The sequence below is a fragment of the Amphiura filiformis genome, chromosome 7, assembly GCF_039555335.1.
Source record: "Amphiura filiformis chromosome 7, Afil_fr2py, whole genome shotgun sequence".
NCBI classification, from domain to species: Eukaryota; Metazoa; Echinodermata; class Ophiuroidea; order Amphilepidida; family Amphiuridae; genus Amphiura; species Amphiura filiformis.
In genome coordinates, this window is record NC_092634.1 from 36,721,330 (window position 1) to 36,747,049 (window position 25,720).

The 25,720-nt window shown below is 37.3% G+C and overlaps 1 protein-coding gene across 2 annotated transcripts; it reads right to left on the reverse strand.

Moving 5' to 3' along the window:
- Positions 1–702: 702 nt before the first annotated feature.
- Positions 703–24,763, reverse strand: LOC140157093 (nucleoporin Nup43-like). Of its 2 annotated transcripts, none has more exons than XM_072180166.1 (8): positions 24,636–24,763; positions 22,507–22,689; positions 21,160–21,234; positions 15,487–15,649; positions 12,382–12,517; positions 9,140–9,291; positions 8,250–8,360; positions 703–4,031 (listed from the first exon to the last, which is right to left on the reverse strand). In XM_072180166.1, exons 1-8 carry the CDS (start codon positions 24,753–24,755, stop codon positions 3,796–3,798), a joined length of 1,176 nt encoding a protein of 391 aa, XP_072036267.1. In that variant the 5' UTR covers positions 24,756–24,763; the 3' UTR covers positions 703–3,795. The 2 variants fall into 2 exon arrangements, with proteins under 2 accessions (XP_072036267.1, XP_072036266.1); XM_072180165.1 differs by having other exon boundaries at positions 704–4,031; positions 15,487–15,652.
- Between the last annotated feature and the right edge of the window lie 957 nt (positions 24,764–25,720).

Here is a 25,720-nt window from a genome sequence, read left to right on the forward strand (position 1 = left end):
GAATGATGTAAACACAAATTTTAGTTTAGCACACTAAAGATACCAAATTGTAAATTGTTCGTAACTATTTTTTTTTTCAAATTAAATGTTATGCGATCAAGCAAATCAGTCAGAACTAGGAAATATTGATTTTGAGATATAGCCAAACATAGGAAATATTTCCTTTTGTTTCCTGTTGTTTTGGAAACTCTTTTGCTCATATCTTTGAAACTGTTTGTTCAATTTTAATGCGGTTTTCTGCAAAATGCAGCTTTGTAAATGCTTTTTGCTATGATCCCATAAGAAACTGACAATTTAATATTTCCGAGTTCCGACTGATCGCATCACATATGAAGATGCTAGAACATCAAACAGGTCCATGGACTAAAAAATAAACAGAAAAATCACCGAACATTTTTTTAAACCATTTTTCGCTGGAAATTGTATATTTTTGTAAATTTGTAATATCCCTAGGTTACTGGGTTAGGGTAAAGGTTAAATTGCGGTAAGGTTTGGAGGATATGTTCAGGTTTTTGTGAGGCTGTGAGTATGACGAAAATGGGGAAAAAGTTTGGAGAAATTAAAAAAAATTCTATCAGGTAACCCCATTTGAAATTCATACTCCATGGAAGATTAAGGTCATGTCTTCCATAAGGTGTGTATGAATTTTAACTGGATTAGCCCAATATTGCCAGCACCTGGTCCTATATAATTATACTGTGCCAAAAAAGTATCCGTACACTTGGAAACAAAATCCTAATTTTATAACTAAACCATATTTGGGTACATTTATTTTTGTTAATAGATGTACTAGCTAATGCTGCACATTATGACACCACTGAATCCACTATGTCCTCATGACGCAAAGTTACAAGCATTTGATTAGACGAAGGTCTAGTTTTAAAATTGGCCTATTTAAAAATCCACAGACTAGACATATGGTTTGAGAGTGGTGAATGGCTAATTTATGCACGCCTTTAATTTAAAACAAAAGGAACAAAACAAAACTGAAACTAAATGCAATTAAAGTTATGAAAAGTACAGAGAAGAAAAAAAAACTGAAATAAAAACTGCTTTAAATAAAGCTTCACTGAAAAAACTTATCTCTTTGTTGCCCTTGTTGGAATCTTTCCCCTTGTATAAGCCAGTTTGTCACTTTTAAAACTGGACCTTCATCTGATCAGTTGTTTGTAACTTTACTTCTTGAGGTCACATTGGATTCAATGGGGTGTCAAAATGTGAAAGATTAGATAGTGCATCTATAAAAATATATATTTACCCAAATATGGTTCAGTTTTAAAATTAGGATTTTACAACTTCCTTTAAAGTCTGTGTCTGAAACATTCACATTCAAAGTCTTTCTGCAAAATTCATGTTTTTCACATTTTATTTGATTTTCAATTACATGGAAAATAAAAATAATAGAAACACAATTTTTTTAAATGTTTTTTCTTTCTCAACAACTGACTTGTGCTTGATGACTAGTCTGGGACCCTATATCTCTCTATTCAGGGATCAGACCACTAACATGATCTCTTTTTAGACATTGAGAAAGTCATTGCAGTTACATAAAAGACAGTTTTTGATTTCCAGCATTTTATATAAATACAAAAAACAGCTATGCACGCCTTGTTTTTGTATAGCTATTCCCAAATTCAGGGATGCAAGCTGACTTGAAGGAAAAAGCCTGAAAAGTGTGTGAATCTGGGCCAAAAGCCTCCAATACAGGCTGAAAATAATGAAAAGTGCGGGAATTTGGACTTCATGAAAGCAGGAATTCCTGCAAAAGCAGGAAAACTTGCATCCCTGCAAATTTTAGTACTTTGCGAAGAGCTATATCCTATATGTTACACCATATCATCAGCAAATCTGCAGCCCAATGTGAACAAGATATTATTTTCCTTTGCATGATTTTTCTGGTAAAAGCTGGGGTAGAACAACAAGGGTTGACATTTACATGCAATAAAATCTAAGTCACAAAGGTCCGATTTCTCGAAGCTTGGCTAGTGCTTAGGCTCCCTAAGCCATCAGGCTAGCCTTACCAAGTGGATCAATTTTATTGATTATCTTTCTAGGTGAGGTACGATGTGAAATTGTAAGCACTGGTATAAAAAAAAAGACTTATGTCCAAAGGCCTGACCACTAGCCATGCTTCGAGAAACCGGCCCAAAGGATCCACCGAGTGAGATCATTACTTGCACCTAATTCAGACAGTCAACATGACGTCACTTGTGATAGATCACTTCATAGCATTGCCGGGATTTGGTTGTTCCATCTTGTGCCCTTTAATAAAAATAAATCCCTTTTGGTGAAACAATTCCAAAAGTTCAATTTCTTTATCAGGGAAATCAACTTCAAATAATTATAAAAGAAAATGCAAACTGGTATTTTCTATTCTGCACAAACCAATAGGGAATTCATGAGGGTGTCCCCTTTGACATATTGGTAATAGATGGAACAACACCCAGCCACAGAGAGAATGGAGAATCAAGTCCCTCTGTGTGGGTCACAACCAAATGATATGGAAAAGAACAAATTTAGGTATTGAAAACATAAATATATTGAAGTCCATTAGGTATGTTAAGTGCCAGGGGGGGAGAGGGAGGGTACTCAAATTTGGTCCTGGTAGGGGTATGTTACTGAGAATTTGAAAGTGGACCCATCAATATACCAATTTTCAGCCAAATTTAACTCAAGTTGTCTTTAGTTTTTGGAAAATTTTTGTGAAAATTCCAAAAAATTTGGCTAGAGTGAGGCAAAATTTTAGAACGTTTTGAAAAATCGGACCCATCCATACACCACAATTGGCCTAGAAAAGGGGTATATTGACATACCAAAAGGCCGAAAATACTACCAATGTTTATGGCACATCCCCGTGTGGTCATTTGTATTGAGTACACACGCCAGGTAAATTGCAAACACATATCATTTTGATGGAGGCAGACTATCAACTTTATGGCAAAAAACTTAAAATTTAAAACTCATTTGATGTGTCCTCCACAACAAGAGTTGAAAGAAATGGGCTATTCCACTTGAAATCCATACACCCCCTATGTTAGACATGACCTTAAAACTCCTACACAAAAGGAGTATGAATTTCAAACCGGGTTACCTGAATGGGCGACTCCATTTAAAATCTACACTCCCTGTGTGGAAGATTAAGGTCTTCCATAAAGGGTGTACTTATTTCAACTGGTATAGTCTAGTGTGATGACAACTATAACATTTTTTTAGCAGAAGTCAATCCTTTGTATAAACCTTGGGGGTCACTCTCACTCATGTCCGACCAGTTCTGAAATACGACCTAAATGGTGTATTGCGGAATTGCACACAATCAATGTTGTATCTCTAAAGAGTACCCTATGTGAAATAGTATACACAATAATTGACTTTTTAATTTAAATTCTATTTCTTCTGCAGAAGAGGCAAATTCTAAAAATCTTTTGACTGTTCAGATATTTGCCTTCTCAAAATCACTCCTTCCTGCAGGTCAGAATTTCGTTGCGGGAGTCACTCTTTATTCTTGCACAATAAATTTGAGGAAATCATTTGATTCTTGCAAATCAACCTCTGAGTAAGCTATAAAAATGAGCAAGAATCAACTTGAATTCATGTAAATCTGTTTACTAAAATATTAGCGAGAATGTACTCTCGAATTCTGGTCGAAATTCTGACCCAGTTCTTGATAATTATGGCAACATCGCAGTATTTTGATATGGCACCGTTTCGGACGCGGATACATCGCGGTCACTTGGTGAATGACCCTCCGGGGTATAACCCTTATTCATCTACTGATGCATACATGTGCAAGCAGTGCTACCGACAGAATATATTGCTAGCGACAAAAATAGCTTCTCCGTCTGTGCCGCACACCAGCCGGTCACCGTCCACGTCCAGGGAGTTGACCGGCATGGTGTTTGCAGGCAGTACTTCATTGGTGTCAATTGGTCTGCTAGGGTCTGTTGATAACCATGGGCTGATGTGATCTGCATTTGAAGGTTTGTTGGGTAGACCACCAAGACCAAATCCACCTCCTACGCCTACTCCGGTGGCTGTAAAAGAGGATTTTAATGATAGAATTAAATATATTCTTACATTGGAAACACACATTTTTTTACATTGGTGATGGTTGACAATCATAACAAAATAATGGTACAGTTTGTAACGAGAGGCATGAATCAATGAAAACAAGCGGTCACAAATTCTATAACATTTATAAAAAGCGCCCTCAAAGATGAGATTTTATCACTCAAATTGAATGGGATTTCACTGACCAATTTAGTAACATTGCACTAATTGTTTTCTTTCTTTTCTGTGTGAAAAGATAACACATTTGAGACTAATTTTAATAATTATAGTCACAAAACTGATATTTAGCCCATTAATATTACTAATAGTAGGTATATCACCTCAAAAATAATCGCAGCAGAAACACGTTATTTAATGTTCCTACATTATTGAGCTTTATTAAAGCATCAAAAATCAAAAAACAGAATTGAAATCGGTCAATGCATTGTGATGTAACATCAATTTAAAGATGCTCGTAGATGGAATGAAATCCTGCCACAAATGGCTGTAATGACCAAATCGGCACATTTCGAGATTTTGAAGGTTTATTTGGACGCTTGCTTGAAAAAGCAGCGTTAATTTAAATATCACATGTTAAATGCCTATCTTTCCTGACTACGTTATAGAAAACAAAATTTAAAAAATCTATCATTGAATAATTATAATAAATTAACCAAATATACTATTTTAGCAATTTCGCCAATCTGCAGACAAATTAACTCTCAAAAAATGACTAAGTTCAGCTAATTAATATGCAAAATTGATGCCAATAGAAAACCGTACATGATATAAAGGTGCGGTTTTTTTTGCACACATATGTATACAAAGTTCTTTCAATTGATAACAAAAAATACACAAAAAGTAATTAATTATGCAAATTAGGTAATTACAGTTAATTATGTATTTATGATATTATTATGCAAACTAGGCATGAGTAATTTTGGTTTTTTTTCAATATTTAATGAACGTCTGTTCATTCATCATAAATTTTTAAGAATGATCCTTTATGAGAGGTTGAATAAATGAACTGCGGTTAATTATTTAAAAAAAATACAAGAAAATAAAAAGTTTGACATTTTGACGGTGTCTGGAATATAATTTTCATTTTTACTGTAAACATGGTATGTGTTACCATTACTCAAAGCCAAGTCCGAAAAGTAAAAATAAAAATTCAGTTGCAATGAAACCTTAAATTAACATTTTGTCATCACGATTAACATGGGAGGACAATCGGTAAATGGAACAGCTATTTTACTGTACCGTGTATACAAAAGTAGTATGGCCTTGGACACACACAATGGCTTAGAGCTATTGTGGTTTGGAAAATTACTCCCTAAAAATATCATTGATTAATGTTTTGCTTCAACTAGTTTTAGGGAAGTGCTTCATTCGTTGTCGACGGAAATAATTTACATGCTAAGAAAGATTAGTATTTCAGCTAAATGGCGGTAGGTCCCTTTACTTCAATAGGCCTATATTTACTGATTTATGAACGATCTTCAAAAATCCATACAAACAGGCAGTAGTTCTTAAACAAAACAATTTTTAATTTTGGGGGACCCGATGGTAGCCTCGGGAAGGCTTCACACACCATATATTAAAAATTCAAACAATTTGGATAAATGAAGCATATGAAGAAATTCATTTATCGACATGGATGTTTTCTAAAATTGGCCAAATTTGAAGCGCGCCCTTTTCAATTCACTGTTATGCTTGCATGCACAGTGTAGCAGAATTATTGTGCAGCCACTGTGACATACCTACTAATAGCGAGCCGAAAATGGCCGAAAATGAGACTATTTTCCACAAAATGGCGAAAATGAAACGATTTTCCACAAAATGACTAAATTTTGCCAAAGTAAAAAAAAAGTTTCAATACTATCATAGTGGTTGTTAAACCTTTCCTTAAAAGTGTTTCCTGTAAGACCTATATACTCTTTAGTTACATTTGGAGATTTCACATTACTTAGTCTTGTAAACAAAATTTCCCTTTTAAGGAGCAACTGTCCTTTTTCCAGCAGTTACACATTTTCTTTGGTGTGTAATGTGTAACTGCAGGAAAAAGGACAGTCACCTCTTAAAAGGGAAATGCTTAAGTATATCAGTTGTTTGTAATCAGTCAGCTGAGGATTGCTGTGCATGAAACACCGTATTGTGACACTGGGTGTATAAACCATATTATTTTGTATTACGGCTCTACCCACCTGGGTATCGAGCACACTCAAACTGTTAGTGATACTTTTTACATATCACATATGTTTATGATTCTTCAACAGCATTATAGCCAGGCAGGCCATCTCATTTCTTCATTACAAATAAAATTACATACAACTACAAAAATGTCTGTGAGTGTATGGTGGTAAAAGTAACAAAATACTGACACCGGCAAATTGCCCACAAGTCTTACTTTAGCACCGTTTAAGCTCATATGCCCATGGAAAGCCAACATTAGCGTGGCTGGACAAATAAGCTCCAATGTAGTGCAAATTTCAATCTTAGGAAATTCAGAGATGAAGATCCCGAATATGTCTTGGGTCTCTCACTATCTCACTGACCAAAGTTGTTTATTGACAGAACAAGTAGATAAGTAAATTACATGGTGTCAAACACTTTATTACACCAAAAGCTCAGTACTTGGAAAAATTTAAGTTTTCGCCAATTTATAAGTTTATGGTTCGAAAAACTAAGTTGAAAAGTAAAAAGTATGTCTCAAAGCTTGTGAAGATTATGAAATCCAATGTGGATTTTTTTTTGCAGACTCAGAATTAGTTTGAGATTCTAACTTTCGAAACTTGCCATTCTTATACACATAATGAAATATTTTCATTCACTGAAAGTGTTAATCACACATTTTGCTTTTAAATGCTTTTAAACATTAAGTAAAATCAATTAAATTTGCAGCTTTTTCTGAGACAAAATGTACACTGCAAAACAAACAAGCACATCAGATTTGAGACTTACAATTTAATTTGCCTGTAAAAGGCTAAGACAAGAGTTTTATAGTGTGTTTAGTCTCACGTTGAGAGTAACACCATGTCGGATTTTGCTGTGGCAGATACTAATAAGTGCGTTTACGTGGGTGTGTCCTCAGGGTACGGACAAATCACCCTTCTATGTGTGTGTGTGTATAAGCCCCACAGGAAAAAGGACAGTCACTTCTTAAAAGGGAAATGCTAAAGTAAATCAGTTGTTTGTAATCAGTCACATGAGGATTGCTGTGCATGAAACACTGTGTTGTGACACTGGGTGTATAAACCATATTATTTTGTATTACGGCTCTATCTCATTTCTTCATTTACAAATAAGATGAAATACAACTACAAAAATGTTTGTGGGTGTATGGTGGTAAAAGCAAGTGATAACATACTGAAACCGGCAAATTGCCCACAAGTTTTACTTTAGCACCGTTTAAGCTCATATGCCCATTGGGAAACCAACAATAGTGTGGCTGGACAAATGTGCTCCAATGTAGTGCAAATTTCAATCTCAAGAAATTCAGAGATGAAGTTCCCTTATGTCTTTGGTCTCTCACCATCTCACTGACCTTAAGATTAGATGTGCAGTTTATTGACAGAAGAAGTAGATGAGAAAATTATGCAGTGCCAAAATTCCAAGTTTTTTAAACAACAAACTTTATCATACCAAATGCTCATATACTTCGGAAAATTTAAGTTTTTTGTCTGATAAACTAAGTTGAAAAGTAAATAGTATGCCTCAAAGCTTGCAAAGATTTTGAAATCCAATGTGGATTTTTTTTGGCAGACTCAAAATTAGTTTGAGATTATAACTTTCAAAACTTGACGTTCTTCCCCACATAATGAAATATTTTCATTTATTGAAAGTGTTAATCACAATTCTTCCAACAGTTTTTCAGAGACAAAATGTACACTGCAAAACAAACAAGCACATCAGATTTGAGACATACAATTTAATTTGCCTGTAAAAGGCTAAGACAAGAGTTTTATAGTGTGTTTAGTCTCATGTTGAGAGTAGCGCCATGTTGGATTTTGCTGTGGCAGATACTAATAAGTGCGTTTACGTGGGTGTGTCCTCAGGGTACGGACAAATCACCCTTCTATGTGTGTGTGTGTGTGTATAAACCCCATTGGGTTATGGTTAGTGCGTGCGATGCAAATCTGCCACTGTGAAATCCAACATGGGGTTACTCTCAACTTGAGACGAGACAGACGATAGAGACTTACCTGCAGATGCTGCTGTTTGTCCACCTGTCCCATCCCAGTGTAATACCATTCCATCTTCTGAACAGGTGAACAGATTATCAGGGTTACCAGGGTGAAATTTCACTTCCCATACTGAAACAAGACAAACACATTATTGAATTAGTCAACAACACAGTTAGTGAACAAACCCGAACATCAGTGATGCCTATAAATAATAATATCAATGTTAATAAGAAGAGATAAATAATAATATCAATGTTAATATGAAGAGATTGGTTGTAAGTCCATCATAATATATTGAAATTGAATTTTTTTATACAAACTGAATGACATTCATATCGAAAACGATACATCGCAGATAGGTCAAACTATACTATTCCTGAAACCTTGTGACCTGAAATATACATTGGTGTAATTTAACACAGTATGAGCACTTTTGACCTCTGTATAAGGGGCCATGACCTTCCCCCGCAAAACAAACAGTCAGATCATTTACTTCTGTATGTTTTTGAAATCAGCATACAATGTAGCTTAAAGACCCTTTGTACAAATTCTTATGATTTCTGCCGGTAGGGAACATCTCACTTGAGTTACATATCCACATCACTAACAACAAAGATGACATGCACTATAAAATGTTTGTGGGTGTATGGTGGTGAAAGCAATTGATACTGACACCGGCAAATTGCCCACAAGTCTTACTATAGCACCGTTTAAGCTCATATGCCCATGGGAAGACAACATTACTGTGGCTGGACAAATGTGCTCCAATGTAGTGCAAATTTCAATCACATGAAATTTAGAGATGAAGTTCCCTATATGCCCTTGGTCTCATTAAGATGCCAGTCAGTATTTAGCCTTCATTCTGCTTAATTAAATCACCTTTGACCTCTTATTAACTCTCTACTTACTGTGCCCCTGATGTCCATCAAATAATGTGACAGGGAATTTCTCTTTCCTCAGATCCCACACGTTGAGTAAACCACCTTGACTGCCTGCCGCCACCAGGTGAGGCTGGGTTGGATGTCTGTCTACGCAGTGTAATGGAACTTTTTCACCAGTTCTGCAAACAATCAAATCAAATTATTGACATGTTAGAAGCAACATCTTGCGGGCTCAATGCAACATTGCTTTCCAATTTTGGTGAAAATGAGATTCTGGTGCCAAAATTTCAGAATATAATGGGCTTTTCATTGACAACAAAGATGTATATACGAGGGGGTATCCAAAAGTTTTTGACATCACCTAGAAGGGAAGGAGCTATATCGATGAAATTTTGTCAATGTAATCACTGGTCCTTATGTACATTATGGTCCAAAAATGGTCTCATAAGTATGTTTACTTTTTTTACAGGTGCCGCTAGATGGGCAGTAGGCGCATAACCTGTAAAATGATGAAAATTGATGCACGCAGCATGATTTAAGTTCCTGCATTTGAAGGGTTAGGCCTACAATGCTCAGAAAATCTATAATGAAATGAAAGCTATCTACGGTGATGATTGCCCATCATATGGCACTGTTGCTTTTTGAAAAAGGAATTTCCAAACTGGCCACATGTCCCTCACAGATGAGCCAAGAAGTGGACGTCCATCACTTTTGGATGATGCGGCCTCAGTGAAGAAACTCAAGAAAGTGGAGGATCTTATCATGAAAAGATTATGCGCCTACTGCCCATCTAGCGCCACTTGTAAACAAAGTAAACATATTTATGAGACCATTTTTGGACCATAATGTACATAAGGACCAGTAATTACACTGACAAAATTTCATCGATATAGCTCCTTCCCTTCTGGGTGATGTCAAAAACTTTTGGATACCCCCTCGTATGGTCTTGTGTCACAACCTGGGGTACCTTTGTGTTACATAGTAAAAAAATGTAATGGTTCAAACATTTTACCTACACGTCTCATTTGAAGTGGTTCATCTTCCTGAGCATTTTGACACCTTTTTTTATGGAAATCGGTTAAAAAATGAGAGAGTGCGGCAAAACAATCACAAAGTAGGTGGGATTTAACCCCACCTCTTTTTTCCACATTTACAATCATTCTGAGCAAGTATTAGTCTTTTAAATGACCTTCTGTATTTATTTACTTGGTTTAGATGTCTGGGAGTTCATTTAGACATTTTTTTACTATTTACAAATTTTTAATGGGGGTTTTAGATCATATTTACGATACGAATCCCTCCCCCTAATCCTCAGCCACCCTTGGCACATTTCATGCCAAACGTCATAAGAAAAAAATTAAAAATTATTTTAAAACAGGTTAAAAACATGAGTAATATAGAATAAATTAGCCTCAATTTAAGACCTAATTGAATCTTCCAAGTGAAGGAATACTCAAGAGACAGTGTTTTGAAATCCAAGCAGCACATGAAAATGTAACAAAGCCAACTTTTTGAGTACCCCAGTAAAAGACACAGGATCATATCCATTTCCTACTCAAACAAAGCAACAACTCAGTGAAATATTGACTTATATCCAACCCTATTAGTTCAGAATTGAGTTTTTTTAAGGCATGCAAGTTCGATTGCACACCATCGCACACATAAAATCACCTGTCCGAGTGCAATTTATAGCACACCTCAATTCCTGAAATTCTTACCAAGAGCAATTTAATAGTGCACCTGACAGCCTTCCTTAACATTTCCAGAAGTGCAATTTGTAGCACATCTGCTATTTTCAAAACTTAAACCCTGATTCGGTAAACACAATTTTCACAAAACGGCCAAAATGGAGATAAGGCAGCATTGCATTGATATCGACTGCTCAGTGCTAGAAGTGGGTAAGTGCAATAGCTGCCATGTGTAGATGAGTATAATATAGTGTGTGTATATTAGACTAATTCAAATCAGCCGTCTACACTTGGCATGTACTGTGTATGCTTCGTAGTGACGACTGATTATCTTACAGGCCATATCATGACGGACTTCTGAATAACTATTCAATGCGACTTTGGTTGTGCACTGTAGCGCGACTGACTAGCGGCGCCTGTGTACCGCGCCGCTGTGACAAGATCGCGCTCTGAACTTCGAAAAAGAACAAACTCGGTCAAAAGGTCAATTTGGACACAACTGCGCATGATCTATGCCACAGGAATCCTGTTGCAAAATCCGTCACTTTTTTTCCACATAGTTTTCTCAGTCGTCAATCCAGACGGTTGACGACTGAGGGCAGCAGTCTATGTGTATATTACCAAATGTTCACAAGGCAGCTATTGCACTTACCCAATTCTGGCGATATAACCTTTGAACTTTCAAGCCACTTCCAAACAAAATCAGAGACCATGTTTAATGAAACAGAGGATTGTCAAAATTCAATCCAGTTTTGCTATTGCATAGCATAATGAAATTTAGCCATGCAGCAAATAGCCTATTTCATTAATATAAAATCATGGTCACACACAATTATTTTCTACAAGTTATGTTCTAAATTCGATAATCTCTGATATGTTCCCCTTGATTTAGATTGTACAAAAAAAAATCCCATGTAAAATTTGTTACTCAAAATGAATACTGCAAATCCAACCCTGATCCTAACACACTCTACACTAACAACCCGGGCAACCCGAAAATCCAAATACCTAGGACCGATCCGGACCAACTTGGACCGAATGTTCCAAATTTGTCGGGTCGGGCTGGTGTTATTCAGGGAACGTCAGGATCCGGTTGGAAAAACATCTTGCCTCACAGGGCATAACTTTACACAAGAAATACACGGAAAATGTTTGTGAGTGTATGGTGGTAAAAGTAACACAATACTGACACCGGCAAATTGCTCACAAGTTTTACTTTAGCACTGTTTAAGCTCATATGCCCATGGAAAGCCAACATCACAGTGGCTGGACAAATGTGCTCCAATGTAGTGCATATTTTAATCTCAGGATATCCAGATATAAAGCGCCATGTAACTTTAGTCTTTCACCCATTTCTCACTGGCCAAAGATGTACGTGTAGGCATGAAGGAATATGATTCCTGAGAATTTCAGTCACTACACATAATAATATATTTTAATCCCGGGGAGTATGTTCCACCCAAATGTCAAGGTATTTTTATTTGTGCTGAAAACTTGCACCGTTTAGTATTTTGTTAAAAATCAAACCATTCCACCCACAGTAGATGCCCCATTTTCCTATCCATTCTTAGATATACTTACAATAAGAACACCCTACTTGGCTCTGAGCCTGGTTGTCTCAGATCCCATATCTTAAGCTGTCCTGTCGCATTGACTGCCACTACTTCATGAGATTTGAGATGGGTTAAGGCATTTATTGTACAACTATCGGCATTGTCTGTGAAAAAAAAAATAAACAAGGAACTTCATGAGGAAAACCAAGAATGAAAATACATCAGTGGAATGATATTAAGATTTTTGAGCCACAACACTGATCAATTTCCCCCCCAAAATAGAAAATCATTGGTAATTCCAAAAAAAGAGATAATAGTATTGGTGCTTTTGGGTGAATAAATTCTCCTTATTCTGCATCTTTTTGCATGCCTTTAGGAAAAACATGGACAATTCATGGACATGTTCAACTGCACATTTTGCTGACCAGACAAATATTTTTGGTAACATTTGTGCTATCAGGTTGCCATCTTTATTATTTGGCAACACAAGTTAGCAAAATGATTCCCAGGCCTGTCTGTGTCAACCCCCTGTTGAATTCTGGCTACAGCATTTAGCTCTTGTTGTTTGTTTAAATTTGTTGTATAATATGTATTACAAAATGTTTGTGAGTGTATGGTGGTGAAAGTAACAAAATACAGACACCGGCAAATTGCTCACAAGTCTTACTTTAGCACCGTTTAAGCTCATATGCCCATGGAGTGCCAACAATAGTATGGCTGGACAAATGTGCTCCAATGTAGTGCAAATTTCAATCTCGGGAAAACCAGAGATGAAAAGCTATGTAACTTAGTCTTTCACCCATTTCTTTCTCACTGACCAAAGATATATAGATACAGGCTAATTCAAGTTGGTTGGCAGCTTGTTAGATAATGCACCACTTTCCTGTGTATAAGATTTTGAAGTCCTTACAATGTACATCACAAATGTCTGATCGCATAGAGCAAACCACAAACACCAAACTCAACATAGTCCTGAAATTGGAAGACGTACCCCATCTCGGAAACCACCCCTAGGTATTATGCACAGACTGTCTTTTGGAATTTACAGGAGCATTAAATAGCTCTTCTGGAGCCTTCAAGGAGAGCTGTTTAGAGCATTTACAATAGAATGTAAGGAGAGAAGGGTCAACTAAGGAGAGTTAAAAATCATTCTCCTATATCAGATTTAAGGAGAGCAGTAGAGAGCGTTTGTTCTCGCTATCCTCAAAAGGCATGCAGTCCCTGATTATGGCCATCTTAAAATTCACAAGGCAACTATCCATCATCTTTGGCATTGGATCATCGCGTATGACACTGCAATTTCTGTGCTAGGATCATCTCTCTGTTAGCACACCATACCACATAAGGAATACCTTTGAATTTGTTGACAAGAAAAAAGGTGTCTCGTTCAGCAATGGTGTCATGTAACCACACTTACCCAGCGTGCCAGTGGAGGAAGCTTAAGATATAAAGTGTATCAAGGGGGACTCACGGGGGGAGGGCTGCTGCCTCCCTTGCCACCCCCTCCCCACTATGCTGCTGCCCCAAAGATTTGTGTATCGCAACAGCGCAAATTTGTTTCAATCTGTGTCGCTCTTATTGTTTGTTTAAATTTGATATAATATGTATTTATTACAAAATGTCTGTGAGTGTATGGTGGTGAAAATAACAAAATACTGACACCGGCAAATTGCCCACAAGTTTTACTTTAGCACCGTTTAAGCTCATATGCCCATGGAAAGCCAATATTAGTGTGGCTGGACAAATAAGCTCCAATGTAGTGCAAATTTTAATCTCGGGGAAAACCAGAGATGAAGTGCTATGTAACTTTAGTCTTTCACCCATTTCTTTCTCACTGACCAAAGATAAATAGATACAGGCTAATTCAAGTTGGTTGGCAGCTTGTTAGATAATGCACCACTTTCCTGTGTATAAGATTTTGAAGTCCCTACAATGTACATCACAAATGTCTGATCGCATAGAGCAAACCACAAACACCAAACGCAACATAGCCCTGAAATTGGAAAACATACCCCATCTTGGAAACCACCCCTAGGTATTATGGCCATCCTAAAATTCACAAGGCAACTATCCCTTTCAGATCCATCATCTCTGGCATTAGCTCATCGCCTATGACACTGCAAATTTCTGTGCTAGGATCATCTTTCCGTTTGTGGGGAATACACCATACCACATAAGGAATACCTTGGACTTTGTTGACAAGAAAAAAGGTGTCTCACTCAGCAATGAATGGTGTCATATGTCACCGCACTTACCCAGTATGCCAGTGGAGGAAGCTTTAGATATAATACACTCTAAACATGACACTACTTTACACAAAAGATTTAACGTTGCCTCTACTCAAGTTGTTGAACTGCTGCGATTCCGTTTTAACAACAACCTATTTTACATTTCAATATCAAGTGTATCAAGGGGGGTAAGACTTCTCACACGGTGGCAGCTGCCTCCCTTGCCACCCACCCTCCTTGGCTATGCCACCGCCCCAGAGATTTGTGCATATAGAGGAACTGATAACGGGGCTCGCTGTATACAGAAATTTTGTTGGGGTACAGTGCAAATTTTGTGTCTGTGTTCAAAGAGTTTTGATAAGTTTCTCCATTAACCATGTTAACTGTTAAACACAGAAGCTTAATTCAGTATTTAGGATAGTAGACATGCCTTAGGGGGTACTACACCCATGTGGTAAATTTGTGACTATTTTTGCATTTTTCTCAAAAAATAATTACACACTGGTGACAAAAATTATGTATATTATTGGGGCAAGGAATCCAATTACTACACTGAAATATCAGTGACTCAAGACAAGCGGTTCAGTATATATGATAGGAAACGAGGTACATCCTAGCGGTACCTTATTTCTGATCATAAATAACAAACCGCTTGTCTTGGGTCACTGCAATTCCAGTGTAGTAATTGGATTCCTTGCCCCTATATAATACATAACTTTTGTTACCACTGTGTTATTAGTTTTTGAGAAAAATGCAAAAATAGACACACATTTATCGAGGGGTGTAGTACCCCCTTAATGATGAAAATATTTAGAATCCTTTCAAGCCATGGAAGTAACACAGAGAGCATTAAACAATAACAAACTCTACAGGTGTAACTGGTGATGCCGGGTGTGAATTCTTACCTATTGTTCTAACTGGGTGTTTGTGTTCTAATCTGAGCACATTTATTTTGCCATCCTCTCCGCACGTAGTTACATCTGTGCCGCTAACTGACATGCAGGTGCATGGACACTCTCTACTCCGTAGTCTGTGCAGAGACTCCCATGTCTGTGTAGGTTGTAAACTCTTCTGGTGGATGCAAAAAACAGTACAATCTAAGAACTTGTATCTTTTTATGTTCTATGCACACGGCTGAGACAAAACTACAAGCATGCATTAGGGTTGGCCGTAACCCTGGAATTAACTTTTGGGCCTGAGATTTTGCAAAATGTACCTCGGGATCCATTTAATTCATTCAATTATTATCTAACTTGGATTTATGGCTAAATGTCTCATTGCAAGCATGAATGTACAGCAAGTTAATTTGTAACACAATGAGCAGATACACCTCTTTAAAGATCAAATGATCTAGCAGGGTTGTTGATATTTTTGATTTAAAAAAAAATTAAGTAATCAAGATTTTTTTTATTTAAATCAATTTTTTTGCTTTTTTTGATTCCAAGAACTGCTTGCTATACCCCATGATAAAGTCAAAAGAGTACCAGTGGAATGCTATTGCTAGTCATATGCACAATCCTACCAGGTATTCACAAACAAGAGCACCAATGGCGCTGTGGCTCTACGCTTTTTTTGTGGGAAAGCAATTGTTCTTGGAGTCGAATGCTAACAGGTTGGTAGCTGTATGGAAAGGTTGGGTAGGTCGGCCAATTTTTTAAACCTTCAGTTTGAAAAAATTCCCACAAATATTCAATACGGTCCTTGAAACTCGATCGCGGGGTCAATCTTCCTCCGCCGCATTAGTATTTTTTGCGCGCATTACTATTAGTTGCAAAATCTGAAAATAATTCATTATTGTGCAAATTACTACTGAACCAGCAAGAATAATTTGTTCTGCAAAATTTTAAAATCCCTTTTTTAGTATTTTTAGTTTTCAACAACTATAGAAAGCCTTGGCAACTATTAGAATTCATCTAAATTGACCTCAGACGACCCCAAAATGACCTCCCAAAAATTTGGCTCTAAATGGTGACCTCAGATGACCCCGAAATGACCTTCCAAAAATTTGACTTCAAATGTTGACTGTACCCACCAAGTTTCATGCCCATACGACAGTTTTAGTAATTTGACCTCAGGTGACCCCTGGCTGACTCGAAATGAGCTTCCAAAATTTGACTCTAAATGTTGACTGTACGCACCAAGTTTCATGCACATACAACAGTTTTTAGTAATTTGACCTCAGATGACCCCTGGATGACCCCAAAATACCCTCCCAAAAATTTGGTTCTAAATGTTGACTGTAGTGTACCCACCAAGTTTCATGCCCATACGATAGTTTTTGCTAATTTGACTTCAGAGGACCCCTGGATGACCTCTGGTGACCGTGACCCACTAACCAATACAAACTTGTTCTGTACGACCCCACAAAATTAGGCTCCAAATGTTGGCCGTACCCACCAATGCCCATACGACATTTTTAGCAATTTTACCTCAGATGACCCCTGGGTGACACCGGTTGATCCTGAAATGACCTTCCAAAATTTGACTCCAAATGTTGACTGTACCCACCAAGTTTCATGCCCATATGACAGTTTTTGCTAATTTTACCTCAGATGACCCTGGATGACCTCAGGTGTCCTTGACCCACTAACCAATACAAACTTGTTCTGCCTGGGGTCAAGATGCACCCATCAAGTTCGAGGAACATGCGACCCCACAAAATTTGGCTCCAAATGTTGACTGTATCCAGTTTCATGTTCATACAACAGTTTTTAGTAATATGACCTCAGATGACCCCTGGTGACCCCAAAATGACCTTCCCAAAATTTTGATTCCAAATGTTGACTGTACCCACCAAGTTTCATGTCCATCGACAGTTTTAGTAATTTGACCTCAGATGACCCCTGATGACCCCAAAATGACCTTCCCAAAATTTGACTCCAAATGTTGACTGTACCCACCAAGTTTCATGCCCATACGACAGTGTTTAGTAATTTGACCTCAGATGACCCCTAGGTGACCCCGGATGACCTCAAAATGACCTTCCCAAAATTTGACTCCAAAGGTTGACTGTACCCACCTAGTTTCATGCCCATACGACAATTTTTAGTATCTTCCCAAAATTTGACTTTAAATGTTGACTGTACCCACCAAGTTTCATGCCCATACAAGTTTTTAGTAATTTGACCTCAGATGACCCTGGGTGACCCCGGATGACCTTCCCAAAATTTGACTCCAAATGTTGACTGTAACCAGTTTCATGCCCCTACAACAGTTTTTGCAAATTTGACCTCAGATGACCCCTGGATGACCTCAGGTGACCTTGACCCGCTAACCAATACAAACTTATGCTGGGGTCAAGATGCACCTAGTACCAGGGATCTATACGCCCGTCTATTCGATGATTTTGTTTTTGGGTGGATCACGCATTTTACACATAAAATACACGTAACCCACACACAACGCAATTGAATAACAGACCGGTACTGCACAGTGCCGCTGGTTACCAGTTGTTCTCATTTATGTAATCAGCAATTGGAGCCTACAAAATCTGGTGCATTTATAGTGTACGGTACTAACATGTGATATCGGGAATTGACACAAATTTTACGGTAACAAAATCAGTCATAGGCCTACCCAGAAAGGATAAAATTCGCATTGAGAAAATACTGTATGTGACATGGTGTACTAAAGATGCATCCACCCACCAAGTTTGAGGAACATGCTTCCCCTACTATAACTATGCTACTATTGCTAGTCTGAGGTGCTCTGACGAAAACACTCCGATCGCCATGCAATCTAAGTTTTGTAGGCCAGTGGGACAACGGAATCACTACGTGAACGAGCTACTACTACAATAGTCTCTGAGAAAAGAGGCAGACACAGACAAACAAACAGATAGTGAATTAAATAGTGATGATCAGTTGAGTTGTAGCAACTACAAATTTGAACGTTTGTCAGGGGTCAAACCCCACCATTTATATTTCCCCACACTTTTTTTATCAAAATTGATCCCCACCCTTATGCAGTGTTTGTGACCAAAGCTTACAGCATTACTTATCAAATTCGGAAGACTGAACATCGTCGGCGCTATCGCCGCTTCATACAGTCACTTCGGGTCCATTTTAGCACTATCTGCGCCATCAATCCATTTCAGAATCCAATTGATGCAGAATTTATCCCCATCTATCAAACCCTCATGATTTTCTTATTCATCTGAAACATCTTTCGAAAAGATACGACTTTAGATTGTTTACAGCATTACTTTATCAAATTCGGAAGACTGAACATCGGTAGCGCCATTTCATACAGTCACTTCCGGGTCCATTTTTATCATTATCTGCGCCATCAATCCATTTCAGAATCCGAATTGATGCAGAATTTATCCTCATCTATCAAACACTCGTGATTTTCTTATTCATCTGAAACATTTGCGACATATTAAATGTTGGCAAAACTGCATCACTGCAACTGCATCGAAAAGATACGACTTTAGATTGTTTATCATAAACACATGGGCAAATTGTAAAGGGCTGAGATACCTGTGAGATCCTGAATTCATGAAAACGTCAGTCTATACTCTCTACACGGCCGCTGTGGTTCGGATCGCTCCACTTCTAGTGTGAGCGAAGCGGGCCAAAGCGGCTGATGTAGAGACTGAAAATTATATTCATTCATAAAACTCACGGCGCGTCGATTCTTCTACGGGTGACGTCGTATGAATTGAAAACATCAGCAAATTAATTTTTGACATTTTCTTTCCAGATTTATGAAGAAAATATGAATGTTTTTCAACAGATCATCAAATTACTTTATTATATTTTTTTTCAATTGGTAGCGTTACCACACGCTTTATAATTATATATTGCGCTTTTTAGAAACCCACCCTTTATGCCGCAAAATTGTAATTTTTACAGATTTTCAGAATTCCCAACCCACGCTGTAGAAAGCGGTGCCAGACAAACAATGATAATGAATAGCCAGATGTGACCTTCGCTGTCGAGACGTTGTTTTCAGGGTTGTCAAACCCTGCGATTTGGTAACCCAATTAGGTGACTTTTGAAGATTTTCCCGGGACAATTTCCTGCCCCATAGAATACAAAGGGTAAAGAAAAAAATTGGGCGACTTTTCGATTATTTGACCTGCGATTCGGGCTGAATTTTTTTGGCAACCCTGGTTATTTAGCGTTAATTTAACTAAATTACTACACCGCTGGTCTCTAAATATTTTGAAGTGATGACCCATGGCAACAAAACACCCGAGAACTCAATAAACAATCTGGACAAAGGAATCATCCAATCACGTTTCTGTCCATGTGAGATCACCGCAAAAATTCATGCTAGGTCACTTTCCCAAAGAAAAATAGTGCAATCCGTCAATTCTCGCCATGATCTCACAACTTAAATTACTCAGACCAAAATAATCTCTAGCGCATACAGGGAACCAAGCAAAACGATAGAAATGACTTGTTTCTCATGACGACTTTTGACTTTTCTCACTTCAAAATAAGTACTTTCCCACCCCAAATTCACTTCTAAAGGAGTGCAATCGATTGCTAAATAACTAAGCAAACCTTGGAACGTAATTTCAAAGCCAAATATCATAAACAAAAGAAACCTTAGCATAAAAAGCAAGAACGCAAGTGGCCAAAATAAAAAAAAAAAATACAGTCCTCACTGACTGCAATGACTCAGGCTCACCTAGCTACGCTAAGAGCCAAAAATCAGAACATGTTTTTACATGTGAAAATTTCAAAGAAAAAATTTGGTAAAATCATGGGGAACAAACCTGTTGAATTCTGTACCTTGGTGAATTTTTAGCAATAGATAAAGTAACATCATAGAGGTATTTTAAAAAGGGTATTAAAAGGGCACATAGTAGTGAAAACTAGCATTTTGTGGAAAAAAATACAATTCAAATTTTGCAGAAATGTTATACAATATTCCTTTAAAGGCACAACTCCTAGACGTTGATTCACAAGCCTCAGCACACTTTACAGGTTGTCGCTGACCACTACGGCCCAACATCATTCCATAACCCATTTAACAACAACTCAGGGACTTTGCAGCTTTAAGAGCGCACAACCTATACATGGTAGGCCCTACTATTGTTTGTGGGTGTATGGTGGTGATTACAACAAGGTCAATGTAAGCACCGGCAAATGACCCACAAGTAATTTACTCTAGCACCGTAAAAGCATGCATACCTATTGAGTCAAGTATGGATGCTCCAATGTAGTGCATTATGACTGTACTGCATGTTATAAAGAACTAAAGAAATTGCAAGGGCCTTTCAAAAAAAAAATCTCAGCATCCCACACATCTAAAATTCACATTTTTGAGGCATTTTACTCCAATTTTTTGAAGGGTTTTTGCTAAAATTTGGCTTTGAAAAGCGCTCAAGCAAAAAAGTGGGGGAGGGGATCCCCCAGTCCTTTCCAACTGTTTTTGTAGGTTTTGGCCAAAAATCAATGCAACAAAACCTTGTTTGCATTTCTCTAACTTGGTTTTTAAAGAAAACTATTTACAAACATGTTAATTTTTTAATACAGCTGCCATGTGTTTTATATATTAAAATGGCTCACATATTATTGTTAATCCAATAATGTGTTTATCTAAAAATAATCTAACAATCTTACCTGTGTGCCATTATATCTGTAGGCTTGCACTGTACCTGATGAAGACGAGACTAATAATGTGGCCTCATTCACAAACTGGAAACAAGGGGAACAACACAAGCTCGACATTATTCTTTGGTTTGTTTCATCATCTGGATGAAGTTACTACATGCTAATTTGTAAACAATAAGAACAGGCCTTATATTAAGTATGCCTGGACCAGGAGCTAAAAAGAGCTCCTGTTCCCAAAGATGGCTCCTGGTCCTATAGTTTACACACAGTGTAAAATATTGGACATACCAGGAGCCAAAACTGGACAACCATGGGGTAAAAAAAGCCTGGGTGCCTGGTTCATATAAGCCTTGAATAAGAAGAGAAGCATCAAGTCTACTTTTGACAATTCAGTGTCTGCTGAATTCAAAAAATTAGTCATAAATGCTTTAAAACAAATATATCGAGGGTTCAAAACCAGAAAGCCGTAACTCACTATGACCATGAGCCTAAAGTTGGCTCCTTGCTTTGGTCTTCAAAAATCAATATTTCCTCCACAATGTCTTTTATTTTATTTTGAATTTGTTCATGATTAATGTACTGTATCTTCTATTTTAATAAAAATAATAATATTACTATTAAAATAGTCCCTGGCAACTGTATGCTCATTTTGTGGGAGCAGGTGATTGTGAGTTGAGGCTTTCTGGCTCTCCTCGATATGAAGTTTGATTTCATTTCATTTAACAGCAATCATTCAGGGGTAGAGTCAGTGAATTAACAAATAATTCACACCAATATACTTGTAGCGAGATTCTCACAATTTTACTTGATGTGTAAGCTTGTTAAAGTCTTACCAGTCTTGCTATTATCTAATCTATTTATGAAAATCTTAATGTGAATTGATTCATAGATTCAACCACCTCTTTAATCCGGACCTCTTTTATGCTGATCTCTCTGTTATCTGGCCATGTGATTTTCAACTTAGGGCCTACACTTAGAGGAAAACATGTTTTTAATCATGCTTTGATGCCTTAGTTTAATGGGCTAAAAAACAAACTAAAACAGTACCAACTGACCAGGAGGTGAACTTCATGTTATGAAACACTTAAAAGGATGTACATTGTACATGTTGTATACAACACCCAATATAGTGCTATCACCCCATATTTAGTAATCTTTTGTTGTCTCAATTTAATTTTATTTTTAAAAAGCACGCCAGACATTCAACAGCAATTACACACTTTCTACAGATTTTTCACTTAAATTCATCCAATGCTTGGTTCCATCATGGGCATATATAAGAATTTGTACTGTATTACTAAATTAAATGCTGACCAGTGATCACTTTCAAAATGTCAGACTGTCTGACTGAGAAACCTTTATATCTGTGACATCACCAACATGTCTTTCTTCACATATGAGCTGAGGCTCTGCATCCAGTCTGTCTAAGATATCACCTGGCCCTGAAGCTCCTGCAGCAACTGATGAGAGAGTGTCATGAAAGGATGCTCCTTTGTCTAACGGTGAAGGTGGCAATCTCCAAAAAGAAAGTTTGTTCTCCTGTTTAAAAGACAATAACTCACTGTTTTTATAAGCACACTTAAAACTTAACTTTAATGGTTAACTTCTTGCCCGCATTTCTGTGTTAACACTCAATTGAAGATGGGGTGGGGGAATGCTTGCATCAGAGTTCTGTTGAATCTCTATTTTTATTAAAAAACTTAAAAATAAAATGTGTAATGCTGTGAATGCAACTTAAGTTATGTACACCGTACTGACATGTTGTCTTTCTGGTTCTGGTTCTATAGACTTTGCCCTCAAAGCCAATCAGAAACGGCGTTAGACGTTGTCATTGACAGGAATGGCAGACTATTTGTGTGGAGGGATCGGAACCAAAGTGGCTGCTGAGGAGACTAACGATCATGATGGGCGATCGCATCAAAAATATTGCTAAAATTGCACTTCAACAAAGTTTCAGACTGTGCAAAATAAAGTTTCAGACTGTGCAAAATAGGCAATCTTTACTCAAAAGATACAGTTGACACAGCAAAATAACTTGCATCCAAATTTCAACATTAACAGAATAAATAACATACGTTGCAAAAAATGTCAACGCTGAAATATACCAAAAAGATGTTAGAATCACAAAATTAACATGTTTTGAAAGAAAATAATTTGTCAACATTTAGTATTTTGTTTGCAACCGCTTTTAGGAGCATTTAAAACTATTATTCCATCATCTTTAGTCAAGCAATTTAAACATACAAATTTCAAGGAATAAAGAAACTAACAAACATCCAAGACAACTGGGGCCTTTACTGACCACCAGGCATGGCGTGATATACACAAATTTTAAAACACCTAAAAAAGATACAATAAAAATATATAAATATTATATATAATTTTAAAAAGCAATGCAATTCAGTGATTATCAACATTGCTTTGCTGTGTCATGCTTCAGCCAATCCGACTAGATTTTGAATGCACGCCACAGGTCTCTAGCCTCGAATGTGAAGCTATCAGTAAGCAAATTTGTGGCTAGACTTCTCAAGCTAATCAGAACACGACCTCATGTTTATGCGCCAAAATAAAAACTGTGAAGGAATTTTGCAATTTTTAAGATAATAAAATAAAAAATCTGCATTATTTTGTCGACATTAATTCTGCATTTATTCAAGATAGTGAATTTCTCAACAAACATGATGTGTTTTTCTGAGAAAATGCCTATTTTTCTCAAAATTTCTGCAACTGTTCACTCATCTGATCATCTTTTTATGTGACGGAAGTGATGCTAATTTGATAAAGGTACGTTTCATGCTATTTCAATTATTTTAAAATTATTTTTCAAGACAAAACTCCCTAGAAAAATTGCCATTTTCACTTGTTTTCAAAAACTTTATTTTAATTTCCACTACACCCCTGCCCAATTTTGTGCCTATTTTGCATTTTTCTCAAAAATTAAGTACCCCCTTAATCGAAGCCCTGCCGGCTCCTTCCAATACATTAAACCTCCACCTTGTCCTTTTCCTTGACTCCAATTCCAAAGTGTTTAAAGGCACTGATCACTGCTGATGCAAAAGTAAAAGTTTAGTCCTTATATAGCTCGGCTTGGGTGGTCTAAGTCAGGATCGCCCTTAATGTAAATGTCATTTATCAAAACAAATGCAAATTAATCTTTCAAATCATCAAATGTCAGGCTTACAAGTTACAATACAACTACTTGTAAGCATGATCATGATGATAACTTGACCATTTGTTAACACGCCAAACAAGATTAAAAGCTTAACTGTTTCCTGTTATTTTATAGTCTGCATTTTTGTCATCTTGTTCCAAGAAATTAATACAATACAATAAACATGATATCATATAGGTAAGCTTAATAACATCTAAAACGAGTCTTCCAAATTCGGCAACTTTTACAATTTTCGTTATCGTCGGCACAATTGAAAGCACTTTAAGCAGACTAAACGAAACCTGGAACAGCTGTAGACTGAACAGAAACTTACATCATTGTCCCAACTACCTGTCACGAATATGTTAGACTGTTGCAATCCTTGTTGTTCACTAGGACGGAACCGAATTTTGCTGATCTTTTGTGACACAAATTTCACGACTGGTTCCGCCATTTTGAATTTTGCACATGTTGCTAAATTGGTGGCGCCCTTCTAAACCGATAAAAGGGCTCTGAAAAGGGCAGAGGGCGCAAGTGGTGGCCGCATTGCATTCTCTAAATTCAGTAAATTTTCATCGCCGACCGTGTAATTGAATGGGATTATTTTGAAATTTTAAAACGCTTGAAATATCACAAACAAATAGGCCTATGTTGATAAATAATATAAATACAAGTTAAAACCGTTGGGGTTCGATAATGAACCCCACAAAACTACCGAGTATATTGGAAAATGCCATACGACCGGGCGGTTTCACAAGTTGCCGGCTCGATCATGTCATCCGCCGCCTGGGGGGCAGAGAGCGAGGATATATGTGACACGATCTGGTCCATGGGGCCAAAGGAGGTATTTTTGAAAATTGAGTTACTATAATTATTACATTATACTTGCAATTGGCTTTCATAAAACACCAAAGGCCTAGCATACTTGGTTACGAAATTATGAAGTTTTTTTATGTCTATTTTCTAGTATGTATTTTATTGTTTTTTACTCCTTATTTTTACCTAGGCCTATATCTCAGTTTCAAATTTGCTGCCTTTGGCCCCCATGGACCAGATCGTGTCACATATGATTTTTTACCAATTTTTCATTAGTTTCACTATAGTGCCGTCACTGGAAGATGGGTAAGGGGTAGGCACCTGTGTTGGGGGCACACTTGTTACCATACGGGTCCCGATACGGGTATGCTTCCTCGAAAAGACAAGGGCTTGGTTGTCATGGCGGCGCCAGGAATTTTTTTTTTTGGGGGGCAAGAAAAATATTTGGGGTGCCCCTTACCCCCCGTAGCGCCGCCACTGGTTGTACTAGAGGAGGAGGTCTCCAAAATTACATCATCCGCTAAACTTAACGGGGTACTACACCCCTGGCCAATTTTGTGCCTGTTTTGCATTTTTCTCAAAACTATAGCGCATTGGTGACAA

What these genes read in the sequence shown, in the direction of transcription:
- LOC140157093 (XM_072180165.1), bottom strand. Translation starts at nt 24,755, where the DNA reads ATGGCGGAACCAGTCGTGAAATTTGTGTCACAAAAGATCAGCAAAATT. An exon ending in ACACCCAGTTAGAACAATAG is followed by an intron (nt 12,518 to 15,486) that starts GTAAGAATTCAC and finishes TTTTTTTCACAG; the next exon opens with ACAATGCCGATAGTTGTACA. An exon ending in ACAAACAGCAGCATCTGCAG is followed by an intron (nt 4,032 to 8,249) that starts GTAAGTCTCTAT and finishes CCTCTTTTACAG; the next exon opens with CCACCGGAGTAGGCGTAGGA.